At 37.0% G+C, this 20130-nt stretch overlaps 1 protein-coding gene across 4 annotated transcripts in view; it reads left to right on the top strand.

Annotated features, from left to right (window-relative positions):
• LOC126710503 (ABC transporter B family member 11-like) overlaps positions 1–19875 on the top strand; it is an 86770-nt gene extending 66895 nt beyond the window's left edge. Inside the window, exons 1-13 of one of the 4 annotated variants that reach the window (XM_050410984.1) lie at positions 10793–10924; positions 12754–13148; positions 13493–13547; positions 13654–13829; positions 13927–14148; positions 14274–14512; positions 14723–15248; positions 15352–15625; positions 16144–17024; positions 17215–17481; positions 17599–17862; positions 17964–18257; positions 18411–19875. In XM_050410984.1, coding sequence (XP_050266941.1) covers positions 12819–13148; positions 13493–13547; positions 13654–13829; positions 13927–14148; positions 14274–14512; positions 14723–15248; positions 15352–15625; positions 16144–17024; positions 17215–17481; positions 17599–17862; positions 17964–18257; positions 18411–18767 — 3885 coding nt within the window. In that variant the 5' untranslated portion in view covers positions 10793–10924; positions 12754–12818 and the 3' untranslated portion in view covers positions 18768–19875. Of the gene's footprint in view, positions 1–10792; positions 10925–12753; positions 13149–13492; positions 13548–13653; positions 13830–13926; positions 14149–14273; positions 14513–14722; positions 15249–15351; positions 15626–16143; positions 17025–17214; positions 17484–17598; positions 17863–17963; positions 18258–18410 lie in introns of those variants that run through there. The other 3 variants (XM_050410985.1, XM_050410988.1, XM_050410989.1) reach the window with 3 other exon arrangements.
• Positions 19876–20130: the final 255 nt, after the last annotated feature.

The following is a 20130-nucleotide window of genomic DNA, read 5'->3' as shown; positions in this document are numbered from 1 at the left end:
GTGAGGGATTTTGATGAGACTCTAAGGTAGAGATTGTGGGTAAAACAATCTGGTTTTTCTTTAGGGTTTCTCTCTCAAAATTCTCTCTGGAAGCTCTCTTTCAATCGTGGGTTAAAAGGGTATTTATACTGAAGTGGAGTGGAATACGAAACGTCAGGTTTTTCCAAAACAGGGGTGGCTCGCGGCTTGACCTCGCGGCTCGACTAAGTCGCGAGTTCCAGTCGCGAGTTAACCGTATGGCCAGTTGTCCTATTTTGTCCTGTAGTGCTCCAGCTAGCATGACTGTTCATCTTCCAGCATGCTTGGCACGTGTGCATCTTCTGGCGGGTTGAAGCCGCGAGTCCAGCCGCGAGTCCCAGCCGCGACACTCTGTTTTCTTGCACACTCTTGAGCAATCTTCACACTATCTCACTCACTACCCTTACAACAATCCCACCTAAATACAGGGTTACTAAATGCTGAATTACAAGCAAATTTGGCACGGAATAAAGCCAATTAGATGGTTGAATAAATTCAACCTTACAGTTACACTTGGGGATAAGTGTAATTAAGGTAGTATTCAAAAATGCAGGGATGGATCCAAAAGTAAATGCCTTCTTCACTTCCTGACAAACAGAGGCTTGCACATCATGCCAAAAATACTGAAAAAATCCGGCATGTAGACCATCGGGTCCAGGAGCCTTGAAAGCCTTTAGAGACCAGAGAACAGCCCTAATCTCCTCATCACTTACTTCCCTACCCATTCTACACTTCTCCACATCCAACAACAAGCAGCAAGAAAAATTAGTGACCGGAGAATGTAAATAGGCCGAGCACAATTCTGAGGTATACAGCTTAGAAAATTCCGACTGAATATGTTCCTTAACCTTATCTTCATCATAAATCCATTCACCAGTCCCATCCATTAAACATCTAATTTTGTTTCTCTGTCTCCTAACCACCGTGGGGATGTGGAAATACGATGTGTTCCGGTCCCCAAAAGTTGCAGCATTCAACCTGGATTTCAATGCCCAAAATTCCTCCTCTTGGAGCATGATCAAGGCATGCTCCTCAATTAGTGCTTTCTCCAATCTTAGAAGGCCTTCACTCGGGTGATAAGCTATAGGCTTTTGAACACCCCCCAATCTAGCAAGCACCCTTCTTTTCCTTGCAAACGGATTCCCAAAGACTTCAGAATTCCACTTCTTTACTTTGACAGTGAAGTCAAATATGGCTAACGGAAGGGATCTATCCCCAGACCAAGCTTCCTCAACAACCTTTGGAAATTGTGGATGCAATAACCACATGGTGTGGAAACGAAAAGGTCTATTTGTGACATTAGCTCTATGGCCCAAAAGTTCAATTAAGATTGGATAGTGGTCCGAGAACATCCTGGGAAGATGGGTTACAGTAGCTTCAAAGTATAACATTCTCCAACTATGATTAGCAAAACATCTATCAATCCTTTCGAGAATGAGATTCGTAACAGGCCTTTTATTGGTCCATGTATATTTTGGGCCAGCAAAGCCCAAATCCAAGAAGTTACAGTTGTCCAAACATTCCTTAAATTCCAAGGCCCTATTCAGATTAATCGGGTTCCCTCCAAATTTCTCTTCACTACTCAACACTTCATTAAAATCACCAAGCATCAATCAAGGAGAATTGTGGAGTTTAGTGATTTCAGAAAGGTTAGACCAGACAAGGTCTATTTATGAAAATTCGCTATTATTCTTTTATTCTCTCATTGCTGTACTTTCAAATTATTTATTTATTTATTACACCCTAATCAAGTATAATATTATTAAACTAACCAACTTGCTGTAATCCACACCCAAGTCTACTTGGAAAATTAAAGTCAGTGTTCCTTCTATATGAAGTTATTTGAAATGGTTGTTTGTGAAAATCAAGTGAGATGTTGGAGAATGCTATGTGTGCAAAACTATGTGCATTAGGGGTGGCAAAATTGAGCACGACCTGCGAACTTGACATGACATGACATGAAATTAATAGGTTATAGATTGAGACTTAATGGGTTTGTGTTATTATCGGGTTGACACAACTAACCTGGTTAATAAACGGGTTGGGTTAGTGTTCAACATATGGAACTCATTTGACCCGTTTGACCTGCTTAATTAAATGACATTTTACCAATATATCTTTCAAACCTTAAGTCTATAAACTTATTAGTTGGTGTGGTTTATTTTCTTTGACATATTGTGATTGATTATTTGTGATATTGAGATATTCTTTTATTTTGGATGATTATTTGTGATGCAGTTACTTGTTATTTCTGAATTTTATATTAAAAATATTTATGTGCTTGTTTTTTCATAAATATATATATATATATATATATTTTTTTTTTTTCATTTTGATAAAATCTAATATACGGGTCGACACGACTGACCCATTTAATAAATGAATTTTGTTAGGGTTGAGCAATCTTGACCTGTTTAATAAACATATCAGGTTAATGTTGACCTATATAGTTGAATACCTTTGAGTTGACACGATATGAATCCGACATGCGAACACGAATTGCCACCCTAATGTGCATAATTCATCAATTCTATTACATCACATTTTCTTATAAAGAAAACCTACGCACAAAAATGGTGAGATAATAGTGTCAATTTAAGTTGAACATATGGTCCTAAAAAACATGTCAACTTATTACTAGTCATTCCGTGAGTCATCGTGTTGCTTTTCACAAGAAATTTTTTTCCTTGTGGCTTTTTAAAATCAATTTTAATCAACTTCTCTCTCTCTCTAATTATATATAGCGAAGAATGATATATTTTAACTGACACCTACTAATATTTTTAATAAATATATCCTGGTTTAAATTCTCCTTCTGATTATGTTATCAGGGAATAAAAAAAACTATATATATATGGTCACAAACTTATCATATCACGTAGATGCAAATGGTTGACAAAATTCTGATTTAGATCCTACGATTTTACAACCTCACTTGCCAAAAACGATTTGGATCTTTCAAGGATCTTTGCAATAGAAGACTCAGTTAGACTAAAATAAAAATAACATCCTAATAGACTAAGGGTCCGTTTATTTTACTGAAATTGAAATCTTTTTGCTGAAAGTACTACAAATAAAAGTAAAAGTTGGTTAAAAAAATACAATGAGATCCATAAATAGTATCAAAAAGTACGGTGGGACCCATGAATAGTAGAAAAAATAAGCTGAATAATAAAATAAGTTAGCAAAAATAATATTTGACAAATGGACACTAAGTTTTGCTATTCTAATGTAGAGAGTTGTAGGGTCAGTAAAATGAAAAATAACATCCCAATAGATTAAGTTTTGCTATTCTAATGTAGAAAGATAGAGTGTTAGTTGGAGTCAAATAAAAAATAATATCCTAATAGAGTGTCATGTTTTGAGGATTTTGGCTTTTTTAAGTGATGTTTACAAATTGATGTAGTAATGTATGGTAATTACATCAAATGGATACAAATTTTTGGTTTTTTATGAATGAATATATAATTTATATAATTATTTAACATACCAATGTGTATTTTTTCTCAAATAATGTAAAATCTTATGATTCACGATTCAATCCTACATTCCATGATTTCACCTATCTTCTACGATCCTACTTAGAATCTAGATTTTGACAACCTCACGCAACTTTGTTTCTTTCTATTTTACTTTGCTTTTTCTATTCTTTTCTTTCTATCTATTTTTTATTTTTTAAATTGGAGGAGGTTGAATGGTCCGCATTTATGTGAATGTGGATGGAGAAGGTTTTTCTTCGACATTACAATGGGAGGCGAAGGGCCAATTTCTCACTAATTTTTATTTTCCCCCCTAATTAGCTTTTTACTTTTCTTCCTATTTATCTATATATATAATAATAGGTGAAACTGAGAGAAATTCAAATTAAAATTCCAAATTAGAGTTCAAATTTTGCGCCATTTGTCCTAAATTATTTATTCTTAAAGAGTTTTATTTCTTAATTTTAGAATAAAATGTGGGACCACATTATAAATATTCATTCAAGTGAGTTATTAAGTACAAAAACCAAAGAGTCTAAAATAAATGAATCAGAAAAAAAAAAAAAAAAAAAGGTGCTTCACAATAATTTTAAAAAATGGACAATTTATATTTTATACCTAATAATATTCTTACAAAATTTTTTAAAGAGTTAACAAAATATAAAAATGATTATCAATAATATTTAAATTATATATATATATATATATATAAGAATTATATTATGCATCTTATTGTATATCTTTAGGTGTATCCATGCATATGCATGGGATAACAAGTTAGTGTAGATTATAGGGAGAATTATCTCTAGTATTAGTATGGAACATCCGAAATTAATGTAGATAGAATGTGGATATTCCTAAAATTTCTTCTTGTGAAATAAGATATTAGAATTCAATTCTTGTCTACACATAAAATTAATTGGTGTTTTAACCTAATGTTAAAGAGCAATTATCAATAATGGACACCATAAATTAAAACTCTATTCTCTAATAAATACTCTAAATAAAACCAAAAAAAAAAAGTAGAGGGAGGTGGACCAAATATCATAAATAGTAGTTGGTGTGATTATCAAAGTTAGGCATTTATTAACACAAAATTTAATGCGACTACAAGTCTTTCCTTTGTAGATGAGATCCCTCATCATGGAGTTATTAAAATTTATGATCCTCGCAAAGTTTAGCATCAAAATTTTGTGCGAATGTTAAAAGTTTGTATTAGCTCACGTCCATGTCTGTTGTGGGATAGTAAACGACTATGATTTTATATATTAATTCTAGTTGTTACATATAAAATTTCTAGAACTTATTTAATCACTCACTCCAATGTATTAATCAATTAAAATTCCAAATCAAATAAGATTTGTGTCCCTAATAATCCTATTTATTCTTTGTATATTTACTCGAACAATTGGCACCGTCTGTGGGAATCTCCTACGTAGCTGTGGTTTTGTCAAAACATGCACAGGAGAATGTCTAAGTGTCAACCAGGGAGTTATGCTGAAAGTGGCTCTGGGAGGTCTTCACGGGGATCCACGTGGCGGGAAAGAAGGCAGAAAAGGCGCGAAGATAGGGAGCATGAGGAGGAAGGGCAGTCTAACCTGGGAGAAGGGTCATTTCAAACGTACCAGACAACATCCGGTGCTTTGAGGCATAACCGTTTTGACAGAAGGGATGAAGAGCTTGAGCAAAGGGACGAGGAACTAGAGCACCTATGAAGGTTGGTCAGGGATTTGGAATTGCAAGCAAGAGGTAGGCGTAAGAGAATGGACCACGGGGAGTGAAGGGAAAGGTCGGATAGTGTCGGGAACCACCATGGAACAGGGTCTCATTAATCTAGGTTTCATTGGCATCGGGACCGCTCATGGGAATATGCAGATTGGGACTCGATTTCGCCAGAGGAGAGGTGACCCCGGAATGTGGCCATGGACGCTTTGAGTCGTGCATTACGTCGAGGTGCCCGATCACCATTGAGAGGGACATTGAGAGGGCACCTATGCCAAGCAGATTTACACGGCCGCCGTTCAATTCTTACGATGGGAAGATGGACCCAATGGAACATGTAATCCATTACATTCAAATGATGTCTTTGCACACTCATAACGATGCACTAATGTGTAAGTGTTTCCCTCGAGTCTCGGCCCCACTGCTTTGAGATGGTTTAATGGATTGAAGAAAGGCTTGGTTCATAGTTTTTCTGAATTGATTCAAGAGTTTGGTGTATGGTTCATGACCTGTAGTCAAGTTCCACAACCCGTGGACGCGTTGCTTTAAATGAAAATGGGAGTTGGGGAAACCCTTCATAGCTACACTAGCCGATACTGGGAACTGTACAACGAGATTAGCGAAGGTAATGAAAAGATCGCGACGAGTACTTTTTGGATGGGGTTGCCTGAGGATTCCAAACTATGGGAATTGTTGACGAGGAGGCCTCCCGAGGATATGAGGTAGTTGATGAGGCGTATTGAGGAGTATAAGAAGTTGGAAGATGATCGGTTATGATAGGCCACAAACTGAATGACCACTTGTGATAGAAATTAATTAATTAATTAGCCAAGTTATTAATTAATCAATTTATCATGCAAACGTGTGGTAGCACAAACAAATCACCAATAAACTAATTATGCAGCGGAAAATAAGTAACACGGTGATTTGTTTACGAATGGGGAAAACCTAACGGCAAAAACCCTATCGGGTGATTTTCAGGTCATCACTCTCGAAATTCCACTATTATCAGAATAAGCGGTTACAAGTAAAGGAATCCAAGTACCTTACCAACCTACAGTTGAACCCTTTTCCCAATACCTAATTGGACTTGTTCTATAGTGACAGTTCCCTTTCAGATGCACGACTCCCAGTACGTGACTAATCAATTGCATGGATCCCAGTACGCGACTTCAATCACCAACTAAGAAGGTTGTTGGTTGCAAAGTTCTTCAATTCATCCACACGATGAAGATCAAGAAGATGCTTGGTTACAAAACCCTACGGTGCATATATACAACAGCTTCTTCAAGAGAAAGAGATGAACTAGGGCAAGAAATTTGTCTCCGGTCACAATTTGCTTGAACAGAGTTTGCTTAAAACTTGTGCAACTTATGAACTCTTTGACGGCCCTTAAACTGATCCTTTTATATGTCTAGGGTTAGGAGAAACAAAATCCCAAGGACACATTCACGAATCCCAAGAAAATCAGATTGGAATTCTGAGAATCTTAAACCTCGACAGATAGCAAGTGTTGAGCAGGTGTCGAGCAGGTGTCAAGCACACCGAATGTAGAACAGCTTCCTTAAGCTTGATAGATGCAGCTGTCGAGCTTTAATGATTTTGCACTCTGAACTTGTTTTCTTGAACAGACTTGAAGGCTTCAATACTTGATCTTGAAATAAGGTTTCTTGAAGTATTTAAAGACATCCTAAATCTATCTAAATACAAGTAAAGTGTGTTTTGTCAAAGGATAAGCCAATTACATCAAATCATGATATATGTTCTTAACATGTGAAACACATATGTCCTAACAGGTTATAGAATAAGGGCAAAGCCTCAGTCACAAATCATCCTTGGTATATCAGCTTCTAATCTAGACTCCGGAAGGATTTGAGGATTCAAGAGCCGGTGCCACAGATGGGAGAGGTGAATGTGGCCTTTAAGGAACCAGTGTACAGGATTGTGGATAGAATTAAGAATAAACCATATTTTCGATGGCCAAACAAGATGGGAGGAGACCCGTCCAAGAGAAACCAAAACTTGTATTGCATTTACCATAGAGATAAGGGGCATACTACTGAGCAGTGTAGGGTGTTAAAGGATCATTTAGAGTAGTTGGTGAAGGCGGGGTACTTGAAGGAATTTGTGACGGATCTGAGGAATCAAGAGTTCGGGCAGGGTACACGGCTGCGAGGGAATCCTCTCCCACCCTCGTTGGGAGTGATAGAAGTCATCCATGTAGCTTCAAGAGGCACCCAAGGGTCTAGAAGAAGGGGGGTACTGGCCGTAGTACCCGGGGGGGGGGGGGGAGTTACATAGGCGAGAAACCCCTTAAGAAGAAGTTGAAGTATACTTGGGAGCCCATTGCTTTTAACGACGATGATCTAGAAGACACGATTGAACCGCACGACGATAGATTAGGGGAGTGGCGCCGAGGTGATGTATTCCGACCTATACAGGGGGCTTGGTCTGAAGAAGGAAGACCTATCCAAGTATGATACGCCCTTGATGGGGTTTGTCGGCCGGATGGTGATCCTAGAAGGGTAGATCTCGCTTCCCGTGAACATGGAAGGTAAGGAGACGATGGTAATATTCATAGTGGTCGCCTCATTTTCTCCGTACATGGCGATTCTTGGAAGGTCATGGATTCACGCAATAGGGGCAGTACCATCCACCCTGCATATGAAGGTCAAGTTTCCCATCGAGCAAGGTATTGCCATGGTAGGAGGTAATCAGTAAGTGGCCAGGTAGTGCTTGGTAGCCGCGGTTGACCAGGGAGTTAAACCAAAGGAGTCGACTGAGGAGAGTCCCTTGTAGCAATTACAGGAGCCCCAAGCCGAAGTAGGGGCTAGCCGTGTTGAGGATTTAGTGAAAGTAAGGATATTACCATATGAGGATAGAAATTTTCTAATAGGATTAAGTGTAGCCGAGGAAGAGAGGGTAGGGATGCTGCTGTTTCTCATATAGAACATAGACGTGTTTGCTTGGAACCCGTATGAGGTGCATGGGGTGAACCTTGAGTTCATAGTTCACAAGCTTAATGTGGATCCGTTGTGCCCTCCCAAAAAGCAGAAACCGAGGAGAGTGGTTAAGGAGCATGTTGAAGCCGTTAGGCAAGAGGTTAAGAAACTGAAAGAAGCCGGAGCTATAAAGGAGATATTTTTCCTGGGGTGGCTTGCAAATACCGTAGTGGTAAAAAAGAAGAATGACAAATGCAGGGTCTGTGCTAACTTTACTGACCTTAACCGAGCATGTTCGAAGGACCCATTTCCTATGCCAAAAATTGATTAGCTAGTAGATGCCACATATGGGCACCCGAGGGTGAGCTTTCTTGACGCTTTTCAGGATTATCATCAGATCGCCTTGGCTGCCGAGGACCAGGAGAAGAAGGCGTTTATCTTGCCCGACGCTAAGTACCATTACACCGTGATGCCATTTGGGTTGAAGAATGCTGGTGCCACATATTAGCGGATGATGACCAGAATGTTCATAGATAAAATTAGGCACATCGTCGAGGTCTACATCGATGATATGGTGGTAAAGAGCAAGTAGAAAATGCAACATATTGGTGACCTTAAAGAAGTGTTTGAAGTACTTTGATGGCACAAAGTACGACTTAATGTCGAGAAGTGTGCTTTCAGAGTGGGGGCTGGCAAGTTCCTGGGGTATTTGATCACTAACCGAGGAATAGAGGTCAACCGCGACTAGATTGAAGCAGTGAAACGCCTTAAACTGTCGAGCAATCCAAAGGAAGTTCAAGTACTGACCGGCATATTAGTTGCCCTTAATTGGTTCATTTCCAGGTTCGCCAACCACTGCCAACCATTCTACTAGCTTTTAAAGAAATGGAAGGGATTCCAATGGAGTGAAGAGTGTAAGAGAGCCTTTCAGGAGTTGAAAGAATATCTAGTGCGGGCACCAATGTTGATAGCCCCAAAACCCGGGGAGGATTTATTCATGTATCTTTCAGTATCCGAACACGCTGTAAGCGCCGTACTCCTGAGAGACCAAGGAGTACAACAACCAGTTTACTACATCAGTAAAACCCTAGTTGATGCTGAGACAAGATATTTGTCTATGGAGAAATTGGTGCTAGCACTAGTGCATGCTATGTAGAAGTTACCCCATTACTTTCAAGCTCACACCATTTACGTGTTGACCAAATACCCCCTGCAGTCATTGTTGAAAAGATCTTATTTCACGGGAAGAATAGTGAAGTGGGGGACTTGGCTGGGTTCTTTTGATATTAGGTATAGGCTAAGGAGCTCGGTGAAAGGCAAGGTCCTAGCTGATTTTGTTGCAGAGTATACAAAATTAATTGCTTTATCATTTTTCTATAAAATATTTTTAAAGATAGTTCATAACCCAATACTCTTAGGACATTTGTTAACCTTTCCCTTTTAAATATTACACACTTCATAAAAAATTCTTAAATTCTTCTTGCATTAGCTCTTTGTTTATCAAGTGATCCCAGATCACTCTCTCTCAAACAATTAAAGAATAAAACATGTAATAGTGATTGTGTCATTCTCACAATCACAAACATACAACTATCTCACCAACTTGCCATTAATTAGTTCATTAGCATAATTGTCAGTATTGTATCGTGTATAAAAAGTTTTGTATCATATCGACGTATTGTAAGTACTCATGAATTGTACGATGCAGTATGTGTATCGTATGAATCGTATCATATCATATCATAAAATCGTACGTATCATATGATACATAGACAAATGTTTTAAAATGAGATTTTTTGTTAAAATTTGTACTTTTATTTGAATCTAACAAGTCGTTAGACTTGTTTTAAACACAAAATTATTAGGTTACTTAACATGAACTTGGCATTTCCTTATCATAATATAAGATGACAAAATTTTTTACGACTGTTCCTTAGAACAATATGAGATGACAAAATTTTTCACAACTATTCTACTATGGTGACATGACAAAATGTAATTAGAATAAAATTACTCTATCATATTTATTTTCTTGCATTGATCTCACCGTATTATCTCAACAACAATAAAAAATATCATTAAAAAAAATAAATTTGCGTATTGTATTTTTCTAAGTAGAAAACGTTAGCAGAAAAATACTAATATTTTGTACAAGTGTTCTATTGTGGTCCATCTGAACAAATTATACCATTAATCACCTCGGTTTTTTAAGGTGGTATATATAGTATTTCATTCTTTAACAGTATTCTTGAAATTCTAATACAAGATTTGCTGTTTTGCTTTTATTATTATTATTATTATTTTGATGACATACTGTTTTTCTTATTGAGTAAGAAACTAAGAACAGTGTCTGATATTGTATGGTGACGGTTGGTCAAATCTCAAATTAAGAGGCGTTTCAAAGTTGTATTTCGTTTTTCGTTATAAAAAAGAATAAAAAAAAACACAAGCCAGTAGGATTAGTTGCCTTTTCAGTGTTCTCCGAGAATCTATGTACTTTACTAAAAATTTTAAATTGTTTGACAAGTAGGATATTTGGCGCTGTTGACCATGAACACCTCGGACCTCATGTGAAATCTATTGACAGTGGCAGACTTTTAAATAGTTGTGATTGCGCTTCAAGCAAAGACAAAGTGCATATATATATATGGAAACTGTTTAGATACATATAATGTACTTGAACAGCTAAATAAAAACAGACGTTCCTGAACAGTGCACTAATAAGGTAGCACTTGTGGATCTCAGACACTGGTCATTTTTAAGGTACCCTTTCTTTTATTATCTTCCTAGGCAATTTATCTTTCTCAAAACCTTTGTCGGATGGGTTTTTGTACTTTTGTTCATTAAAAGCTCTATCATGATATAACTATGATAATTGAATGAAATGCTTATGGTTGTCTTGATTGGAAAGTTCAGAATTATCAGAGGTTTTAGATGTTTTGAGTGGGAGCCACGGGGTTGCAGAGATCTGATCCTGCCAAAGCATAACAAAGTTTATTCATTCTACGTTGTTTGTTCCCTTTTTTGGACCCATCATGCTTCATGGGCACCTTTTTGAAGTTGGAATTTTTTTTTGGATGAATAACATTTTCTTCATAACCAAAGAATATATGTTACTAACAAGTTGCAAAAACTGTTATTACAAGCTGCAGGCTAAAATAAACCACCTCTCTCTCTCTCTCTCTCTCTCTCTCTCATCTTTGTTATTTGTTTGCACTTCATGGGGAGCCTTTGTAGAAGAAAATTTGATACTATTTTGGTACGGTCAAGATTGTAAAGATACCGAATTTGCATTGGCTGTGATTAATTTGGCTACATTCTCTAGCTGTATGCTGAATGATTAGAAAAATTTTTTGTCTCTTCTTTTGTTTCTTCTGGTGGAGGAAAAACGAGGGCTTGACTGACATCTTTAGTAGACATGGCAAAACGGGTCAGACCCGTTTTGACCCGACCCGTTTGACCTGCAACCCGTTTGACCCGTAACCCGATTGACCCGTTTAAAAATGACCCGTTTTGACCCGTGACCCGTTTTGACCCGCGACCCGATTGACCCGCGACCCGATTAACCCGACCCGAACCCGAACCCGAACCCGACCCGCACGTTTTGCCACGTTTACCAATGTTGAGTAGATTTAGATTGAGGTGTAATTTTTATAAAATATTTACTTATTCTTTTTTACTTAATATGTTATGTACTCCATTATAGTTTATTATTTTTTACTTGCCACCTTTATTTTCTCTTCCTACTTTAAATAGATTAAAGATTATACCAAGATTAGTTTCTAGAAAGCTGGAACAGGAGTTGCACCAAATTTGGGTATCAATTCAAGTGTTTAGTGGTAATTGGTAACAATATCACTAGTGAGAATCTAATCACAATTAAGGAACTCATAAACAATTGACAGATTGCATCTATTTCCAAAAAAAAAAAAAAAAAATTGTTTGAAAAATACGGGTCAACTCGACCCGACTCACGACCCGACTCAACCCGCGACCCGTTTGACCCGCAACCCGATTGACCCGTTTTAAAAATGACCCGTTTTGACCCGTGACCCGTTTAACCCGCAAACCCGATTGACCCGACCCGAACCCGACCCGACCCGCCCGTTTTGCCACGTCTAATCTTTAGCTTCCTGCTGACTTAGTTTCTGTCAGTGTCTGCTTCAACCTTACTTATTCTGGAAATGATAATATCAATAGTCTAAATCAGCTTAGCTTCACTATTTGTAGAGTACTCTAATATTAGTTTAAGATATTAACATCTAAATCTATAGAACATGAACAATGATTTTGCATCTGAAAAGTTCAACATAAAAAAAGTACAATATTTCCCTTCCGTTTCTTTTTTGTGCTAAAATTTCCCTTTTGTTACTTAAATGGCCATTTTAGTTGAATTCAAGACAAAGATGCTAGGTCAATTCCCTGTTGTACTATTATCATTTTAACTTCTCATATATATATATATATATATATATATATCATTTTATCGGTTAGTGATGATGCTAAGTTAGTATTTCTCTAAGTCCCACTAGTTTGAAATTTCCAGCTTGGCTTATAAGTTACTGATTTCAACCATTAATTGTGTGCTTCAGGGGCCATATAGATTCTGTTTATCCTGAATAAAGTAACTAAAAATTGCATTAGGATCTTGGATAAAATGGCAGTGGAGAATGGCTTGGACAGCCAAACAAATACAGGTGCAGCCACCACATCAAAAAGCAATGCAGAAGAAGAGAAAACCTCCAGCATGAATGGTGATCAAGAAGACTCAAAGAAGAGCAAAGGGGATGAGAAAACTAACACTGTTCCATTTCGGAAACTGTTCTCATTTGCAGATTCCACTGATATTTTGCTGATGATCCTTGGCACAATTGGTGCCTTTGGGAATGGGATATGTATGCCCCTTATGACTCTGCTATTCGGGGAACTGTCCAATTCTTTTGGACAAAACCAGAATAGCCCCAACATGGTTGATACAGTTTCCAAGGTACAGATATTCTGCATAAGTTGTAATTGATAAGGTCCAACCTTTTGACTGAGATGTGATTTAAATTTTAAGACTTGCGATTTTTTTTTTTGAGAAACCAGACCAGAAAGTCAGGGAATTTGATACTTTTTGAGAAACCTTTTTAGTTTCTAAGACTTATGATTTAAATACTTTTCAGAGATAAGAATTTGATATATTTCAGCTGCTTATATAATAATATACTGGAGCTTGAATTGAGTATTAACCTATGTTAAGGGATGTATTAGCAACCCTATTCTTTCTTTTCTGTCATCTTAAAATCGTTACGTGAAGATCTTATAAATTGGTTTCCTCCAAAATTTTAGGTGTGTCTAAAATTTGTCTACTTGGCACTGGGTGCGGCTCTGGCAGCTTTCCTTCGTAAGTACATTGCATATTCCAATCACTTCAAAATTTTATTGCTTATTGTTCTTTTGTTCATCAGTATCAGTTGTTGAGTTGAGAAATATGTTTTGTTGTTTGCCAGAGGTGGCTTGTTGGATGGTGACAGGGGAGCGACAGGCTGCACGAATAAGGCGTTTATATCTGAAGACTATTCTGAGGCAAGATGTTGCATTCTTTGATAAGGAAACAAACACTGGCGAGGTTGTTAGCAGAATGTCTGGTGACACCGTCCTAATACAGGATGCAATGGGTGAGAAGGTACTAAAGTGCTGTTACAGTTACATCAAAAGCAATGATCCTGTATTTTGCGTATCTTTGCACAAGATCCAGTGGTTTAAAAATTGTGTTTGTGCAGGTTGGGAAATTTTTGCAACTGACTACTACATTCATCGGAGGCTTTGTGGTAGCATTTATCAAAGGGTGGCTTCTAACCCTTGTCATGTTATCCTCTCTTCCTCTTCTTGTGGCATCTGGTGCAGTTATGTCCATCATCATACCCAAGATGGCGTCCCGGGGACAAAGTGCTTATGCAAAAGCAGCAAATGTAGTTGAACAGACGATTGGCTCAATCAGAACAGTATGTCATGTTGTCATAACAAAATATGTGCCTGGGATATTTTGGAGTTTTATCTTGAAATAATGTGTTTGGTTCTGCTTTTAAGTTTTATAAAAATCATGAAATTGAACTTGATTGTTGTCTAGGTTGCATCATTCACCGGTGAGAAGCAAGCTATAATTAGTTACAAGAAATTTGTTTTAAAAGCTTACAATTCAGGCGTTCAGGAAGGCTTGGCTTCTGGTTTTGGTCTTGGCACAGCTACGTTTGTAGTCTTCTGCACTTACGCTTTGGCAGCATGGTTTGGTGCAAAGATGATACTGGAGAAAGGATATAATGGGGGTCAAGTGCTGACCGTGATAATTGCCGTGTTATCTGGTTCCATGTGAGCTGCATTTCTTTTCTTGTTTTACTACTAGCTTTCATATGCAAATATGGTTATATTCTCATTGTACCTAATAAATGGAAATTTCCTCCTGTTTTTGTTTCATAAAAAGGAAGCAAAAAATTTAAACATTCAGATTGGTATTTGTACATCTTAGTTTCTAAATTATTCATCAGTCTCTCATTTTCTGATTCCATATGGATATTTCAGGTCTCTAGGACAGGCATCTCCCTGCATGAGTGCATTCGCTGCGGGACAAGCTGCAGCATTTAAGATGTTTGAAACTATAGGGAGGAAGCCAGTGATAGATGCTTATGACACAAAGGGAAGGACGTTAGATGACATTCATGGAGATATAGAGCTAAGGGATGTTTATTTCAGTTACCCAAGCAGACCGGATGAATTAATATTCAATGGCTTCTCTCTTTCTATCCCAAGTGGCACAACTACAGCTTTGGTTGGACAAAGTGGAAGTGGGAAGTCAACAGTCATTAGTCTGATAGAGAGATTCTATGACCCTCATGCTGGCGAAGTTCTTATAGGTGGAATTAACCTCAAAGAATTTCAGCTCAAATGGATTAGAGGGAAAATTGGTCTTGTCAGCCAGGAACCTGTGTTATTTGCATCCAGCATTAAGGATAATATTGCATATGGAAAGGATGGTGCAACTATTGAAGAGATAAGAGCAGCAGCTGAACTAGCCAATGCTGCTAAATTCATTGACAAATTGCCACAGGTTCTGATTTTCAGTCAACTTGATTTCACTGTGGGACCTTGTGTTCATATTCATTATCAGAAAACTTGTTGATTTACTTCAATATTTTGAATTTCATTTCCAGGGGCTAGATACCATGGTTGGTGAGCACGGGACACAGATGTCTGGTGGACAGAAACAGAGGATTGCCATTGCTAGAGCAATTCTGAAAGACCCACGAATACTACTTCTCGATGAAGCTACAAGTGCACTTGATGCAGAGTCTGAAAGGATAGTGCAAGAGGCATTGGACAGGATTATGGTCAACAGGACAACAGTCATTGTTGCCCATCGTTTGAGCACAGTAAGGAATGCTGATATGATTGCCGTCATTCATAGAGGAAAGATGGTTGAAAAAGGTACCTAATAACTATAGCCATTGATTTCTTTTTTAAAATTTATTCTCATGTGGAATCAGTATCAAAGTGTGCAACGAACCCTGTGTTTATAGTATGTACTGGGTAATAATTTGTTATCACGACCAAAACATATCACAATCTCCCAAGTGTGAATTTTCTTTAATTGGAATGAGGATATATGTAGAAGCCTTCATCAATCAGTATTATGGGAATTGGTGTATGTCCTGGATATTGTCATCAAACATCAATTTTTCGAAATTCACAAATGATTATAGAAGTTGCATAATTGAAGAAAAATAAAATGAAAAGGACTTTTTTATTTTTATTTTTTTTTTTTTTTGAGAAACAGAATGAAAAGGACTTGCTTTCTTATACTATCATGCATTATTTTTTCCTAATCCATTTTGGAATCCTAAACTAGTCTTCGCTACAAGTAATTATTGGATCCCAGATTTCACTTACTGATGTGAAAGAAGATGGTTGACTTATACTGTGTAATGTTTATGTCACTTGATCAGGCTCGCACTCAGAACTACTCAAGGATCCTGAGGGAGCATACTCTCAGCTTATACGCTTGCAAGAAGTAAACAAAGGATCAGAACAAGCTTTAGATGATCGAAACAATCTGGAAATTACTGTGGAATCATTCAGACACTCAACTCAAAGAATGTCAATCCAACGATCTATAAGTCGAGGATCATCTGGAGTGGGAAACAGTAGCCGCCACTCATTCTCTGTATCATTTGGTTTACCTACAGGAGTTAATGTACCAGAAATTGCACGGGCCGAAACAGAATCCCCTTCAGTACCTACAGAAGAACTTCCAAATGTTCCACTCAGCCGCGTTGCCTACCTTAGCAAGCCTGAGATTCCAGTGCTTATAATTGGAGCTGTAGCTGCAATCCTCAATGGCGTAATACTTCCAATTTTAGGATTACTAATTTCCAGAGCTATCAAGATATTTTTTGAACCTAATGGACTAAAAAAGGATTCAAAATTTTTGGCAATCATGTTTATGCTCCTTGGTCTGGCATCATTTCTGATGAGTCCAGCACGATCATATTTCTTTGCTGTGGCTGGGTGTAAATTAATCGGACGTATTAGAGTAATGTGCTTTGAGAAGGTGGTTAACATGGAGGTTAGTTGGTTTGATGATCCTGATAATTCAAGTGGTGCAATTGGTGCAAGGCTCTCAGCAGATGCAGCATCAGTGCGTGCTTTAGTAGGGGATGCACTTGGTCAGATGGTAGAAAATATGGCTTCAGCGGTTGCTGGGTTGGTCATTGCCTTTGTCGCTTGCTGGCAGTTGGCTTTTATTATCCTGTTATTGATTCCTCTAATTGGAGTTAATGGATTTATTCAAGTGAAGTTCATGAAAGGATTTAGTGCAGATGCAAAGGTATGCTTTAAAATTAATGCCTTTTCTATGTTACTATGTATGATTGCACCATGCTAAACATTCTTCAAGGACAGACTTGAAAAAGTAGAAATTATATCCAAGAATGATAATGTTGTAGAATTCTTTACAAGTAAATTTTAGTATTTGTGTTAAAAAGAATTTATCAAGATGTAAATTTTAATTTTTACAGATGATGTATGAGGAAGCGAGCCAGGTTGCAAATGATGCTGTTGGAAGTATAAGAACGGTTGCTTCTTTTTGTGCTGAAGAGAATGTCATGGAATTATACAAAAGAAAATGTGTAGGTCCGATGAAGACTGGGATACGGCAAGGACTGATTAGTGGAATAGGATTTGGGTTATCTTTCTTCTTAATGTATTCTGTCTACGCAACTAGTTTCTATGCTGGAGCTCGACTTGTTGAGGCTGGCAAAACAACATTCTCAGACGTTTTCCGGGTAAATATTCTTCCCATGTTTTTCAAAGTTTTTTAGAAGAAATTTGGCAACTTCTAGAGAATGGTGAAATTTACTCATACAAAATTAACTTTGAAATTTTGTATGTATGCTCTACAGGTTTTTTTTGCCTTAACCATGGCAGCAATAGGAATTTCTCAAACAAGCTCCTTCGCTCCTGATTCTAGCAAAGCCAAGAACGCCGCCACTTCCATATTTGCAATATTAGATCTGAAGTCAAAGATAGACCCAAGTGAGGAGTCTGGCATAAAATTGGATGATGTAAAGGGCGAAATTGAGCTTCATCATATAAGCTTTAAGTATCCTTCTAGACCAGATATTCATATTTTCCGAGACCTCAACTTAAAAATTCATTCTGGGAAGGTAAAGTTTAATTATAGGATTGTATCTAAACTTCCATTTCCTTTTCGCAAGGAGCATTTCATTTAAAACGTACTGATCAAGTTATTCTAAACATCTTTCAGACGGTTGCCCTCGTCGGAGAAAGTGGTTGTGGAAAATCAACAGTGGTCTCACTTTTACAAAGATTTTATGATCCTGATTCAGGCCATATAACACTGGATGGAATTGAAATTCAAAAGTTTCAACTCAAATGGTTGAGGCAGCAAATGGGGCTTGTGAGCCAAGAACCAATTTTGTTCAATGACACTATCCGTGCCAACATTGCATATGGAAAGGAAGGAGATGCAACTGAGGCAGAAATTATATCTGCATCAGAGTTGGCCAATGCCCACAAATTCATTAGTAGCTTACAACAGGTTTGAGCAATACAATATAAATCATTTTTCAAAACCCATCTCATTTTCATTCACAAACCAAGTCCCTCTATTAAGACACTTATGGTGGGTAGCATTAACTTGCACATGTGCTTTAATCCTTGTCTCACAAGTTTTCAAAATTGCAAAATGCAGGGTTATGATACCATGGTAGGTGAACGAGGAGTCCAATTATCTGGTGGGCAAAAGCAACGTGTTGCCATTGCACGTGCCATAGTTAGAAGTCCAAAAATATTAATATTAGATGAAGCTACTAGTGCACTAGATGCCGAGTCTGAGAAAATTGTTCAAGATGCATTAGACCGAGTCATGATTAACCGGACTACAATAGTTGTGGCTCATCGATTATCCACAATCAAGAATGCTGATCTAATAGCAGTTGTTAAAAATGGTGTAATAGTGGAGAAAGGAAAGCATGAAACTTTGATTAATATCAAGGATGGATTTTATGCCTCCTTAGTGGCACTCCACACTAGTGCTTCAACCGTTTGAATTATTTTCTAACTGTTCTCTTCTCTTATCGAGGAAGACATGCAACATTATTATTATTATTATTATTATTTTGATAGGAGGACATGCAACATTTTAATTTTCAATGTAACATTTTTGTAACTAAATGTATCATACACTATCATGCATTTTAAATTGTATTTTGAAAAATCAAGTTAGTACAATTTTTATTTTGAGTGAAAAATGAGATTTTTATTTTTATTTTTTATTTGAGAGAGAGAGGAGTGGAGATAATATCAGTTAACGGAATGGGTTGACAACCATTTATTATCCGTTTTAGGTTTAAAAAGATATCATTTGATTTCTAATCAGATGACAAATGAAGTATTTTGAAGTTTGGTAGGAGACAATATCTAGAAAAGATTACAACTAAAAATCAAAATATTCCTTCATTTTAGGTAAACCCTATCTTAAATTTAAAACAGATCTTTATTTAAAACTGAAAAAATGAAAGCAAGCTGATCTGACAAAACTCTCACATCTTCCTCCACTCCTAATCACAAAATATGAAGAGAGTTTTTATCTTCACTTGCATTTTGTTTACATCATTTCTAATAGCTAGTTCTGACCTTTCACCCTCAGAGTCACCCTCATACTCACCCTCAGAGTCACCTTCTGGGGGTTGCTCAGATTTAATATGGGATTTGGTAGATTGCATGTCTTATCTGAGTGATGAAAGTGAGGTGACAAAGCTAGGCCCTGATTGTTGCACTGCGTTTGAATTAACAATGAATACCGGTGCTTCGTGTATTATAGAAGCCATAAAGATTGCTCCTTCCTATGATATTAATTTGAATGTTACAAAGGTCCTGATGATGTCTGAAGTTTGTCGTGGTAGTAAATGATTTGATCTTTATCTTGTTTTGCATACTAACATTTGCAAATTTCTACTTATTTAATGTGTTAATGAGTTGTGGGGTTTTATTTTTTTTGCATGCAGTTTCCTTGCCTAGGACATTAAGAGCTTAATAGTGATGCTCACATCTTTTTTTTTTTGGTTATAAAAATTAATTTTTTGAGATTTTTTTTGGTATTGTTAGAAAAATGCAGTTTCCTTACTATCATTCAAGGCATTTTTTTTTTTTTTTTTTTAATAAAAAGATATGAGCTGCAATTGATTTTCAAATAAAGGAATAAATCAACAGTGAAAGTTAGTAATATTTTATTAATTAACTTTTAGAGAAAAATAAAAATAATAATAACGAAAATTGTATTTGGTTTACAAAAATTAGCTCGTCAATCCCTCTCTCTTTGGGAATGCATTGTGCCTATACTGTTTTGATTGTGTGTAATTAACTCTCTTTTGAAGAATGAAATTAAAATAAATAAAAATTATACTAGTTTT

Source organism: Quercus robur, chromosome 12 (genome assembly GCF_932294415.1).
Source record: "Quercus robur chromosome 12, dhQueRobu3.1, whole genome shotgun sequence".
NCBI lineage: Eukaryota > Viridiplantae > Streptophyta > Magnoliopsida > Fagales > Fagaceae > Quercus > Quercus robur.
The sequence above is the reverse complement of the archived record's forward strand: the minus strand, read 5'-3'. Positions and strand labels throughout refer to the sequence as shown.